The sequence below is a fragment of the Elephantulus edwardii genome, unplaced genomic scaffold (genome assembly GCF_000299155.1).
Source record: "Elephantulus edwardii isolate Elephantulus edwardi_28Jun2011 unplaced genomic scaffold, EleEdw1.0 scaffold00169, whole genome shotgun sequence".
NCBI lineage: Eukaryota > Metazoa > Chordata > Mammalia > Macroscelidea > Macroscelididae > Elephantulus > Elephantulus edwardii.
Window position 1 is genome coordinate 4,225,642 of NW_006399919.1, and position 12,028 is coordinate 4,237,669.

At 38.7% G+C, this 12,028-nt stretch overlaps 1 protein-coding gene across 1 annotated transcript in view; it reads left to right on the plus strand.

Annotated features, from left to right (window-relative positions):
- The first annotated feature begins 4,188 nt into the window (after window positions 1–4,188).
- CPB1 (carboxypeptidase B1 (tissue)) overlaps window positions 4,189–12,028 on the plus strand; it is a 45,678-nt gene continuing 37,838 nt past the window's right edge. Inside the window, exons 1-2 of the mRNA XM_006895559.1 lie at window positions 4,189–4,259; window positions 4,378–4,453. Of these exons, the coding sequence (XP_006895621.1) occupies window positions 4,189–4,259; window positions 4,378–4,453 (147 nt within the window). The remainder of the gene's footprint in view (window positions 4,260–4,377; window positions 4,454–12,028) is intronic.

Here is a 12,028-nt window from a genome sequence, read left to right on the forward strand (position 1 = left end):
ATCTTTATTCTTCTGACGTTGAACCTCAATCCATATTGAAGACTGCAGTCCTTGACCTTCTGCAGCAAGTGCTTTAATTTAGGTCCTCCTCAGTTTCAGCAAGCAGGGTTGTGTCATCCGCATAATGCAGGTTGTTGATGACTCTTCCACCAATCCTGATGCCACATTCCTCCTCGTACAGCCCATATCCCGGGATGGTTTAATTACAGAATAAATTAAAAAAAAATCAGAAGGAAATTGCCCCGGGATGGCTTAATTACAGAATAAATTTTAAAAAATCAGAAGGAAATTGTAGATTAAGTGTATGGCTTTCATATCTACATTTCAAGCAATTGCCATTGTAACTGATAGGGTATGATTTATTTTATGTAAGCATCATTGCAAAACAAGGTGTGGAAGCTCAGTTAGATTTACTCCTGTGCACGAAAGTAAAATAAATACCAGTCTCAATTATTCTTTTTAATTTCTTTTTTTTTCCAGTTAAACACATATTTTAATACATTTAATCTTTATTATGTACACATTGGCTTTGCTTTTCTGATCTCTGACATTTTTTTATCATTAAATTTTATTAGTTTTAATGAACATTTACAGGGATTTTGGGTTTTCACTCCTTCATTGCCGCACCATTCTCTCTGCCCTCCTCCCCAGTTCGTTCTTCTTCCCCGCCATCCGAATGTCTGTTTTAATTGTCCAGTTGCCACAGTGCTTGTCTTCTTTTTCATTTCTAATATAAAGTTTGCTGAAGTACAAGAAGAGTTTATCACTTAGGGTATAGAATTTTTTTAGGGGCTTTGGGGGGTGGACTTTGTCAAGAAATTGTTACTTATATACCAAGATGTCCTGATTTGACCCAAAACATAAAAGTTGAAGCTATTCCTGAACTAAGATGGAAAACAAGAAAATGGCTATTATTCTAAAAAAGAAAAAAAAAATGGTAGAATTAAGTTGTTGCCAGAATGTGAGTTGTTCATTTTATGAGCATGTGGAAAATGCTCCCATGTTTCTGAAAAGCAATCTGTACAGGGAAAGGGATAATAAATAACATTTCTAACCAAAAAAAAAAATATGCAAAAAGTCAATAAATACCTGAAAAGTTGATCAACTTTATTATTCATCAAGAAAGTAAAAATGAAAACTACACTTCACTGCAAATTCACACTGACAAATTACCACCATTTTTTTCTTTGTTTTTTATTATTATTCTTAATTTTAGTGAAAATTTACAGAGACTTTGAATTTCAATTCATTCATTGTTTCACTTTTCACCCTGCCCACCCCTCACAAATAGTTTGCTCTGCTCTTTGAAAAGTAAAAGAAAAATTCCTTCATTGTTATACAATTCCTCCCCCCAATCACTCCACTGTGCAGCCTTCATTCTGGACTTTTTTCATGAAAATAATACCTAATCATATATCCCTTCTAAACAGTTTTCTCCTTCATTTGTTTCAATGCAGTATACATTATTTATCCCATCTATCAATCTCCCCTCAACCCCAATGTCAGTCTCGTTTTACAACAGTGGCACCATGCAGTATTTGTCCTTTTGTGACTGAGATAATTCACTCAGCATAATGTCCTCCAGGGTCACCCATTTTGAATAATATTGCACGAGTTCCTTGTTTTTCAATGCAGTGTAGTATTCCCTTGTGTGAATATACCACAGCTTCTCTATACATTCGTTTGTTGATGGGCACTTAGGTTGTTTCCAACTCCTTGCTATCGTGAACAAAGTTGGGAGAAACATGGGTGTGCATATATCTGCTTGGCTGTCAGTTATGGTGCCTTTGGGGTATATTCCCAGTAGTGGAATTGCTGGGTCAAATGGTATCTTTATTTGCAACTTTTTGAGAAAGCATCATACCTCCTTCCACAGTGGTTGGACCATTTTGCACTCCCACCAACAGTGAGTAAAGGTTCCAGTTTCTCCATAACCTGGCCAGCATTTGTTGCTTGCTGTTCTGTTCAATTTTGCTATTCTGAGTGGGGTGAGATGGTATCTCATAGCTGTTTTGGAGTTCCTATTTTTCAATGCAGTGTTGTATTCCATTGTTTGAATATACCAGAGCTTCTCTATCCATTGTTTGTTGATGGGCACTTGGGTTGTTTCCAACTCTTTGCTATTGTGAACAAAGCCGTGATAAACATGAGTATGCTTGGGTGGCAGTTATGGTTTCTGTGGGGTATATTCCCTGTAGTGGAATTGCTGGGTCAAATGGTATCTCTATTTGAAACTCTTTGAGAAAATGTCATACCACCTTCCACAGTGGTTGCACCATTTTACACTCCCACCAAAAGTGAATAAGGGTTCTAGGTTCTCCACATCTCACCAGCATTGGTTGTTTGCTGTTCTGCTAAATTTTGCTATTCTGACTGGGGTGAGATGATATCTCATAGTTGTTTTGATTTGCATCTCCCTTAGAGCTAGGGATTTTGAACATTTCTTCATGTGTTTGTTCACTATCTGAATGTCTTCTTTGGTGAAGTGTCGGTTTCTATCCTGTGCCCATTTTTCAATTGGGTTGCTTACCTTTATCTTGCTGTCGTGCTGGAGTATTTTATAAATTCTAGATATAACTCCCTTGTCTGATATGTCATTACAAAATATTTTTTCCCAGTCTGTGGTTCCCTTTTGACCCTGTTGGAGAAGTTTTTGGATGTGCATAGGGATTTGAGTCTTAAAAGATCCCATTCATCTAAAAACTTACCAATATTTTTAAAAGATTACTAACAATATCAAAATACTGTAGAGAATTCTGAGCCACTGGATTCACGTGAAAGATTAAAATGGGACAGCGCAACCGGGGTTGGCAGAATCTTATTATCTATTATGCATACAGCAACACACGAAGTTGTTATAAGTCACAATCGCTTTGACTACAACTAACAATAATAATAATAATAACAGTATTATTATTTATCATTACCTTCCAAAAAATAAAGCATAAGTCTGCAAAAACATTTTATACAAATGTGTGTTTTGTTTTTATTTATAACAACACAAAATTGCGAGCAACACAAACATCCATTAATAGGAGAACAGATAAGCAAATTGTGAAATAGTCATTCACAGAGTACTATTCAACAGTAAAAGAAACTTTCAATAACCAGATAAAACAACTGATGAATCTTAGAAACATTCTCTTGGATGGGGGAGGGAGTATACATAATATCTTGTTTACGAAAAGTTCCATTGCAAGAAAAATCAATTAAAACAATAGTAGTGGTTGCCTGAGGGAGTACAGAAATAGACTAGGAATTTCCTGGAAGAAACTTCTACATGTTGATGAAGTTGCACCAGGTTCAGGCTGGTTGGTTTGAGGCCAACCAAACAAAGGTGTGCCTTATTCAGGCCATGGTTGTTTCAGTCACTTGCTATGCATCAGAAAGCTGGACAATGAGTAAGAATGACAGAGGAAGAATTGATGCCTTTGAACTGTGGCATTGGAGAAAAGTATTGAGCATCCCATGAACTGCCAAGAGAACAAATAATGTCTTGGAGAAACTGCAACCAGAACGTTCTGCTCCTTAGCAGCAAAGATAATAAAGCTTCATGTCACATACTTTAGACATGTTGCTAAGAGAGGCTATTCCTTGGAGAAGGACATCGTGGTTGGAAGGGTGGAGGGACAGTGAAAAAGAAGAAGAACCTCAACCAGGTGAATTAACACAGTGATTGCGGCAGTGTGAGGATGGCACAGGCTAGGACAGGGTTCATATCTATTGTTCGTGAGTTGCTATGAGTTGTTGGCACCTAACAACAACAGCTTGAGTGGGAAATTTGTTACCTGAGTGCATTTAATTGTTATAACTCACCAAACTGTACATTTTCATGCAAATAATTTCTTTTGTTTGTATATGCCTTGATTCCAAAACAAAAGGTTAAGGGGGAAAGACTACAAGAAAAAAATGGGTTTTTACCTAGAATTCACTTACCTCCAGATTATTCAAGGTCTGGCACCCAAATTAGTAGTTTGAACTTGAGATTATTTGCTATTTGCTGTTTCCACAGGTGTTGTGAGAGATATTATCTCAGTCTTCCCCCAGCCGCCAAGTCAGCAAGGCTGGGAAAATCACTAATCAAGATTTGATTATACACATATTTGCAATCAAGAGAAGAAAATAAGGAACAACCTGGCTTATTTATAAAAGCCAGCGAAAGCCACACCACAGATCTACTCGGGCACCATGTTGGCGTTCCTGTTCCTCGTATCGGTGGCCCTCGTGTCCGCTCACCACGCCGGTGAGCACTTTGAAGGGTAAGTCAGCAGCTTCTTAAATGCAAACAAATCCTCTCCTCTGCCTACACTGAAGATTAAACCCTAAAATTCGCGTGCATGGCCCTTTTAAAATTTTTCCCTTCTGCTCACCTTTCAGTGAGAAGGTGTTTCGTGTCAACGTTGAAGATGAAAGTCACATCACCTTAATGCAGGAGCTGGCCAGCACCAACCAGGTAAGTCACTCCGTGTTGTAGGTTTTCTTCTCACCTACTTCCAAATTTGAGTTTGCAAAGTGATTCCGCCAAAGGAAAACTGACCTGAAAGGTAAGTACCCTCGTCACTTTGAGTAGAAAAAAAAAGAAAATTAAAACCTGGAAAAACTTCATGCCATAAATACCCCCTCTTTCTACCTGTGCTGGATCACCATAAATCCCATGACATTATAAATCTATCGGAACTTGTAAACGAGCTGACAGAACGTGACAAATGGATCCGTTGGAACTGCCACGAAGGTCAGAAGAACATGTAACGCGCAGTCACTTCTCCTCTAAAGCAGAAGAGAAAAATGATCAAGTTGGATTTTGCTGAAAAACTGGGCTTTTGTCCAACTTGAACTTCATTTCCACATCCTATGTATCATCTGTTCTCTTTGGTTTTCTTTCATTCCAAATCAAACAGCTTGGGCTTTTATGACCTTGATTCATATCCTCTTAATGATATGGCATGATGGGGACAGAAGGTGCTACGGGCGGGATGGTAAAAAGCAAAGAGTGATTTCTGTTCTGTTCTTTTGTGCTTACCAGAAGTCAATAAACTCTAGGGTACTTTAAAAAAAAAAAGGAAAAAAAAGTCACCCACTCACTGTACATGGCTGAGAACTGACGTTTTTCATGATATATGCTGTATGGTGGGATGCTTTGCTGACCACAATGCTTCTATGTGAGCCAAGGCTATTTATTCAGAGAAAGATATACAAACCAAAATAATCTGCAAGGCCTTAAATACTCTCTTTTACAAATCTATGTATAAATATACAGAAAGCCATTTCTTCAATGTCAAGGTATAGAAGATGACTCTGAAAGGTGTCATAATCAGAGACTTGGAAATTTAAAGACTGAAAGATAATCTAAAGCCATCTCTCTGAGTTTTCCACCAGTTCTTGGATTAGCTTCCTGTCAGGAGCACCCCTGGTTGCTAACCTTAATAAAGTCTATTTGGATACTTCCAGGAATTACAGTAGGTAACATTTCCACCTGGCCCGTTTGCCTTAGGAATCGTTCTCATTGTTTTCTTCCTAATACTGAAATAAAAGTTGCATTCTCTAACTTTGATCCATTGGACTCTGAGCCAAATATTGGCTCTAAGCCTTTAAGATTTATCTTCCCCCAATTTGCCATCATTTCTCTTAGCACAAGTTTACAGACTCTTGATCATTCTGGTCACCTCTGGATACAACTCAGTCTTCTGTCTATATTTCTTTTTAAAAATGTAGCCACTGGGATTGACAGTGGGCCTCCAGGTGTGCTTTGATTAATATATACCACAGGACCATTGCCTGCCTTCATTTGTAAAACATTTATTAATGGGCCATCAGAGACCGTGAGTGTCTTGAGCCGTCATAGAGCCCTCTCAGCGGATAAGGATCTTATCGTCAATCAAAACCATTAGATAGGTTTTTTAAACATGAATCACTTTCCAATAAAGGATCCGTCTTTCTATATTTGCCTAATTGCTGTTTAGAAATTCAATAAGGAAAAAAAAAAGAAATTCAATAAGGAATTTCAGAATTACTTTTAAAACTAGCCTCAATAGCCTGTTTTCAGCACATTCTTGTGTTAAAAACTAGTTTTAGTCACCCAGGAAAATAATTGGCCTCCTAACTTTGCATCACCAGCAAGTTTGATGACTTTAATCTTTATCATCGATGAAGAAGAATATTAGATAGGTTAGGAGATCAACACAGAATTAGGGGCCTCCTTCATGACCCATTCATTCAATACATATTTATCATTCATCTCTTATGCGTCAGACATAAGTGTTAAGCACTGAAGATGATTCATTTATCACCTCTGCCTGGATATGTTTGATCAACTACCCACACAAGTGTGGAGTTACCTGCCCTTAACAACTGTGCTGTTTTTCAGCCTCTAAAGGAGAATCTCAGTGCTGAGGGTGTTGAATGCTATGCTGAGATCAAGATTCAGCATTCCACCAGGCTAGTGGCCTCATCCGATGATAAGATGAAGTTAATTGGGCCTAACTTATCCTTGCTATAAGCATGCTGCCTCCCAGGGCTCACAAGCTCCCTTTTCCGAGCATTCACAATCCATCTGCTTCCAGTTGACTCCGCAGCTTTACCAGAATCCGTGCCAGGCCCCCGGAGCTTCTGCTTCTGAAACTCACCTGTTTTCATGCTTATGAAATTCCAGATTTGCCTTCTCCAGTTCTTAGTGATCCAGTCAAGCTCTGACTCCTTCAAGATTCCGGAGAAAGATCTGCAGTTACATTTCCAGTATTTTACTTATCCAAAAGTTGACATTTTATGATAGTTGAAAGCAGAAAATCTAGACTCAGAGCAGCAAAAATCTCTGGCCAAACCCACTGTCACTGAGTCAATTCTGATGCATGGTAACCTTATAGAACAGAGTAGACCCTCCCTGTAGCCTTTCCAAAGCTGAAAATCTTTATTAAACTAAATTGTCTCGAATTTCTCCTACACAGCTGCTGGCATGCTCAAACTCCTGCCCTTTGATTAGTAGCTGGTTCGTCAACCACTGTGCTCCCAGGCTTCATTTGAACTCCCTGTCTCGAGGTTCAAATCCTGGCTCTATCACTTGCTAGCTAGACTTTAGACCCTTAGCTTTTCCATACCTTAATACTCTCATTTTAGGACAAAGATATTATTTTAAAATTAAGATAATCCTGCCATGTATTTTATCACTCATTTATTTACTCCCTGCTATAAATTCAGCTCTAACTCATAGCCATCCTTTATTGGGCTCCCAAGGCTACAGACCTGAAAGGTAGAAGGTTATTTTTCATTTTCCTACAGAATGGCTGATGGATTTGAATCACAACTATGCCATCAGAGATCCCTCTGTTTCTTTATGTTATCTTGCTGAGTATTGTGGAGTCAAACAGAACCACAGCTGATCTTCCAGTGGGTTTTCAGAGGAGGCAAACAGCACAGGAGGGATTGCCAGTGGAATTCCTTACAACTAAACCACCCTCCCTCTATTTATGTTGTTGTTGTTGTTGTTGTTGTTGTTAGGTACCATGGAGTCGTAGACAACTCATAGCCACCCTATGAACGAATGGCCTGAGCACTGTTCTACATAGAGTTTCCGAAGGCAAGCCATTTCGGAAGTGGATGCCGCTCCTGTTTCCAGGCTTGTTTTAGTTGGGAAGCTCCAGCAAACACTGTCCACCATGGGTGCCCATTACCAGGTTTAGCACATCACTGTCACAGGCTTCAGCATCACAGCAACTATGAGTTACCTCTGTACAGCAATGCACAGACCAGTGCTATCCCACCTAGAAGAATGTATGACAGGAAAACAATTTGAACCCAGCCTGAGGGCCGCAGATTAAAATCACCCACCTTGGGCTTGGTATTTATGTTACTGGCTTATAAACTTTAATAATAATAATGATAATAATTAGAAAAATATGGAAAACACCTAGAAATTATTTATATAGTAAGAGTCACCCAATTGCCGAAAGAACAAATTCTCTTGGAAGGACATGCATCCAGAATGCTCCTTAGAAGCAGGGATGGTGAAGCTTCATCTCACATACTCTGGGCATGTTGTCATGAGGGCCCAGTCTTTGGCAAAAGGCATCAGACTGAGAAGGTACAAAGTCAAAGAATGAGACAAATACCTTCACTATGATGGATTGACATAGTGACTATAACAATGAGCTCACATAGATTTGAGTTTGCAAGAAGGGCACAGGATAAAAGAAGGTTCGGATCAGTTGTTCACAGGGTCATTGTACATTTTAGTAGATGTGATGGAGCCTAACAACAACGTAAAGTGGTTTTTAATATTATAATCAATGAAGTCTGGGAATTTGAAATTGATTGACATGGGTAGATAGAATGACTTCTCCTCTGTCCTGTGGACCTTAGTGTATTCTTCCCCCCCTAAAAAAAATTCCATAGCAAGTAAAAAATTCCTTACTTATCCTGCTATTAATTAATATCACCTCTCAAGAGCGACAAAAGATAGTGTAACTCCTTGGAGCAAAACAGAAGCCATGGGATTTAAATAGGTTCACTTCTCTCTTCCAGCTGAACCCATTATGTTGTAGTTCGAAGCAGTGAGGCTGTCTGTGTCCCCTTTATTCTTTTAGCTTTCAAGCTGATTGGAAAAGGGGTTTTTTTTTCCTTCTCCATAGCAATCTTGTAAGTGCTGCATATTCTGGGATCTGGCCTTCCTGATAAGATCATTACAAGGGCATCCAGTCTTTGTATTCATCCTTGGCTATGTGCCCTTCCTCTCAGCTTTTGAACCTGTTCTTTCAAAAGTTGAGCATCCTGGAATGCTCTGTGGCCACACCGGACCTAGCACGCCTCCCCTTTGCCATCTGGATCATCCGTAATTGCATAGTAAGGACGTTATTATCTCTTTTTTGTGGTTAATTGTGCTCTTTTCCCTTTTTTTTTTTGGAACCATTTTCCATTGAGCACACTCTTGACTCTGAGCCTCCTTCAATTCTTGTTGCTGGCTGTCAAATACATACTGATCTATGGCATGTGTAAAATACCTACAGCCTTCCCCACTCTTACCAAAGCTCTAAATCCCTTCTCTGCTCTCCTGAAGAGTCTAGAGTAGCCGTCACTCCCTCTACCAACAAGAAATGACAGTTTCATCATGATAAGTGAAGACTACACCAGATGGTTCTGTTCATCATGGAATGCAACATCTAGAAATTCCAGAAAAACCAAAGATCCTTGATGCTAATATTCTTTTCTATTTTTTTCACTTTAGTCCCAAGAGACCATAAGTTGGATAAATAAATTACTTCTTTTACTAGTTTTGTGATGTATTTTAGGAAGAATTCTTCCATTATCAACCGTTTGTTGATATCACCCACAATGCTATCACTTAAGGGAATCCTTTTATCTTTCAAAAACTGTTTCTTTACCACTAAGCTGGCTGAATTTTCATTTTTTTTTAAAAAATTTCTTGACACAGAATCCAATCCCTAAATCTAATGTCATCTATTCTACTCTATTTCTATATTTCATATGTAATTTCCACTTACATAGACTTGATAATTTATGCAAGTCTATTTCCTCTTAGTGCTATGAATTTATTTATTATTTCTCTCTCTGCCCAGCACAAAAAATAAACAGCTATGCTGCATATACTTAAGTGTTGGAACAGATCCCATGTGGTAAAGCTGTGGTACTCTTACAGCAGTCCTCACTGTTGAAACGTTAACATAGTTCTGTGACCATTTCTCTCCATGACAAATCTACATGTTTTAATGACCTTGACTTGGGTCTGTAAGTCTCTTTCAAACATATTCATAATGTTTCTTCACCTCCTTTGCAAGAATACAGCAGAAGCTTAAAAAGTAGTGTGGTATGTATTTTTCTCGTATATAACGGAAATAAAGACCATGCGTAACAGTTTAGAGAAGGCAGCTACTAGCTCTGCGTTATTGCTGATGTTGTTGTTGTTGTTATGTGCCATCAAGTCACTGCGACTCTTAACGACCCTATGTACAAAAGCTCTAAACCCTGCTCTATCTTTTGCCAATCTTATAGTCTCTGACACACCCACCCCCATTACCCCAGTCACTGAATCAATCTATCTCACCAGTTCTATATTAGGAAAATAAATTCCTAAGACTATTAGACTGTCTGTCATAGTTCATAGTTTTATTAGAAATGACAGAGATGTTGTACAGACATTTATTTTGAGTGGGAAGTTGGAATTTTTTTTTCAAGAAGCAGGTCTTGAGACAAAGATTCAAGTGTAGAAGTTTTATTTGGCATATCCAGAGAATATGGTAAAGAAATGGGGAATGAAAGAGGGGAGTAAACAAAGGAGACACTATTAAGCTACCTACCACAGAGGGCACCTGAAGCATAACCCCAAAGGGAAATTCTAGAAAAGATTGCAAAATGTGTGTTTTGGAGTAAATCCGTTCAACCAATGGAGGTAGATCATTTAGAGATTGACTTTCTAATGCCATTGACTGAAGATTTTTCTGGAAGGAATCATTGCTCAACATCTCCTGCCTGACATAGACTGGTTGGTTGACTTTCGGAAGTTCTAGGGGAAAGAGTGCTCAGCATAAAAATACAGATCTCAAAATTCCCCTGAGTATACTCTGGGTGCAAGGATTATGGGTGAGCAACTGTAACAGCATCTTCTACAGGAACTTAGAGGATGTGAGGTGCTGCACCCCTGTGTCTATAATAGACACACATGTCCTTCTCACACCTCACTTTAGAGTGACAGATGTTTATGAAGAACACAAATTCAAAACTGAGTTGGATTGTTTTTACATTTTTATTGTGATGAAGGTAGATAGATAGATACAGATATAGATGATATAGATGATGTAGATATAGATAGATTTAGATATAGATTGTTGTTCTTGATTGCCCTCGAGTCAAGCACGACTCATAGCAACCCTATGAACCAAAGACCTGAAGCCTTTCAATAACTATCATTGTTTCTCAAAGTTCATACATAGTTTCCAGAGGCATGTCATTTAGGAAGTAGATGGCACTCCTACATCCTCTCAAATTCAAACACATTGCTATTGAGTTGAAACCAACTCATAGTTAACCCTGTTGGGTTTCTGAGCCTGTAAAATACCCCAGATGAGATTATGCCTCTTTGTCGCACAGATCCACTGGTGGATTAAAATTGCCAGGTGGTACCACCCCCTATCTACAGACTATCCCAACAGAGCTTCGTGTGTGTGTGTGTGTGTGTGTGTGTGTGTGTGTGTGTAACATAAACCATTCACATGTCAACAACTTTCACGCGTGTAGGCCAGTAAGATTGATTATGTAAATCATATTATTCAAGTATCACATTTTCTTGTTCTAACTTCTAAGAATATGCTTTTTCTTATCATATTTTTGTTTCACTTCCCTTCACAATGTTGCTTCTTAACTATGAGCAGCCCCTTGCTTTTTCTGTCTTTATGATTATATGCCTCTATGTTTCCTCCACCATCAAGTACTTTCTCATCTTTATCCTGTCTCTCTTAACTCACCAGGTCACATTCTGTATTCAATCCTTAATAAGCATTAATGTTCTCCCTTTTTATCTTTCGTGACAAACACAATTACAGTTACACTCAAATATTTTGGACTCTCTGCTGGTTGAACATTTGGGTCCTGGTCCTGATTATCCCTCTAGCTATGACTTGGGACCAGGCACTCACCAGACTTCTTCAGTGGTCTGAAGGCTACAGGCTATCAGATTCTCCACAAATATATTTGAAATTGAGCCATTTGCGGGAGGATCACATCAATTTCTGCCTCAAAATCTTTAAGTCTGCCCAAACTCCCTTCTAAGTTCCCAAGGTGTGGTTCTAAAAGTTACCACCTGTCACATCTGTGGCTGAGACCAACTCACAAACATATGAAGATGGATTGAATGAGACACAAGGGCAAAGGAAGAGCATACGATAGACTCATCTCTAGTTTTGAGCTCGTCATTCAGCCAGGAATGACAAGAAAAGCAATACAGATAAGGGATAACATGTCCCTGGTTAATGTGTTTCCATCTGAAGGGAGATTCAAAATGACAAATTCTAAAAAAAAAAAAAAA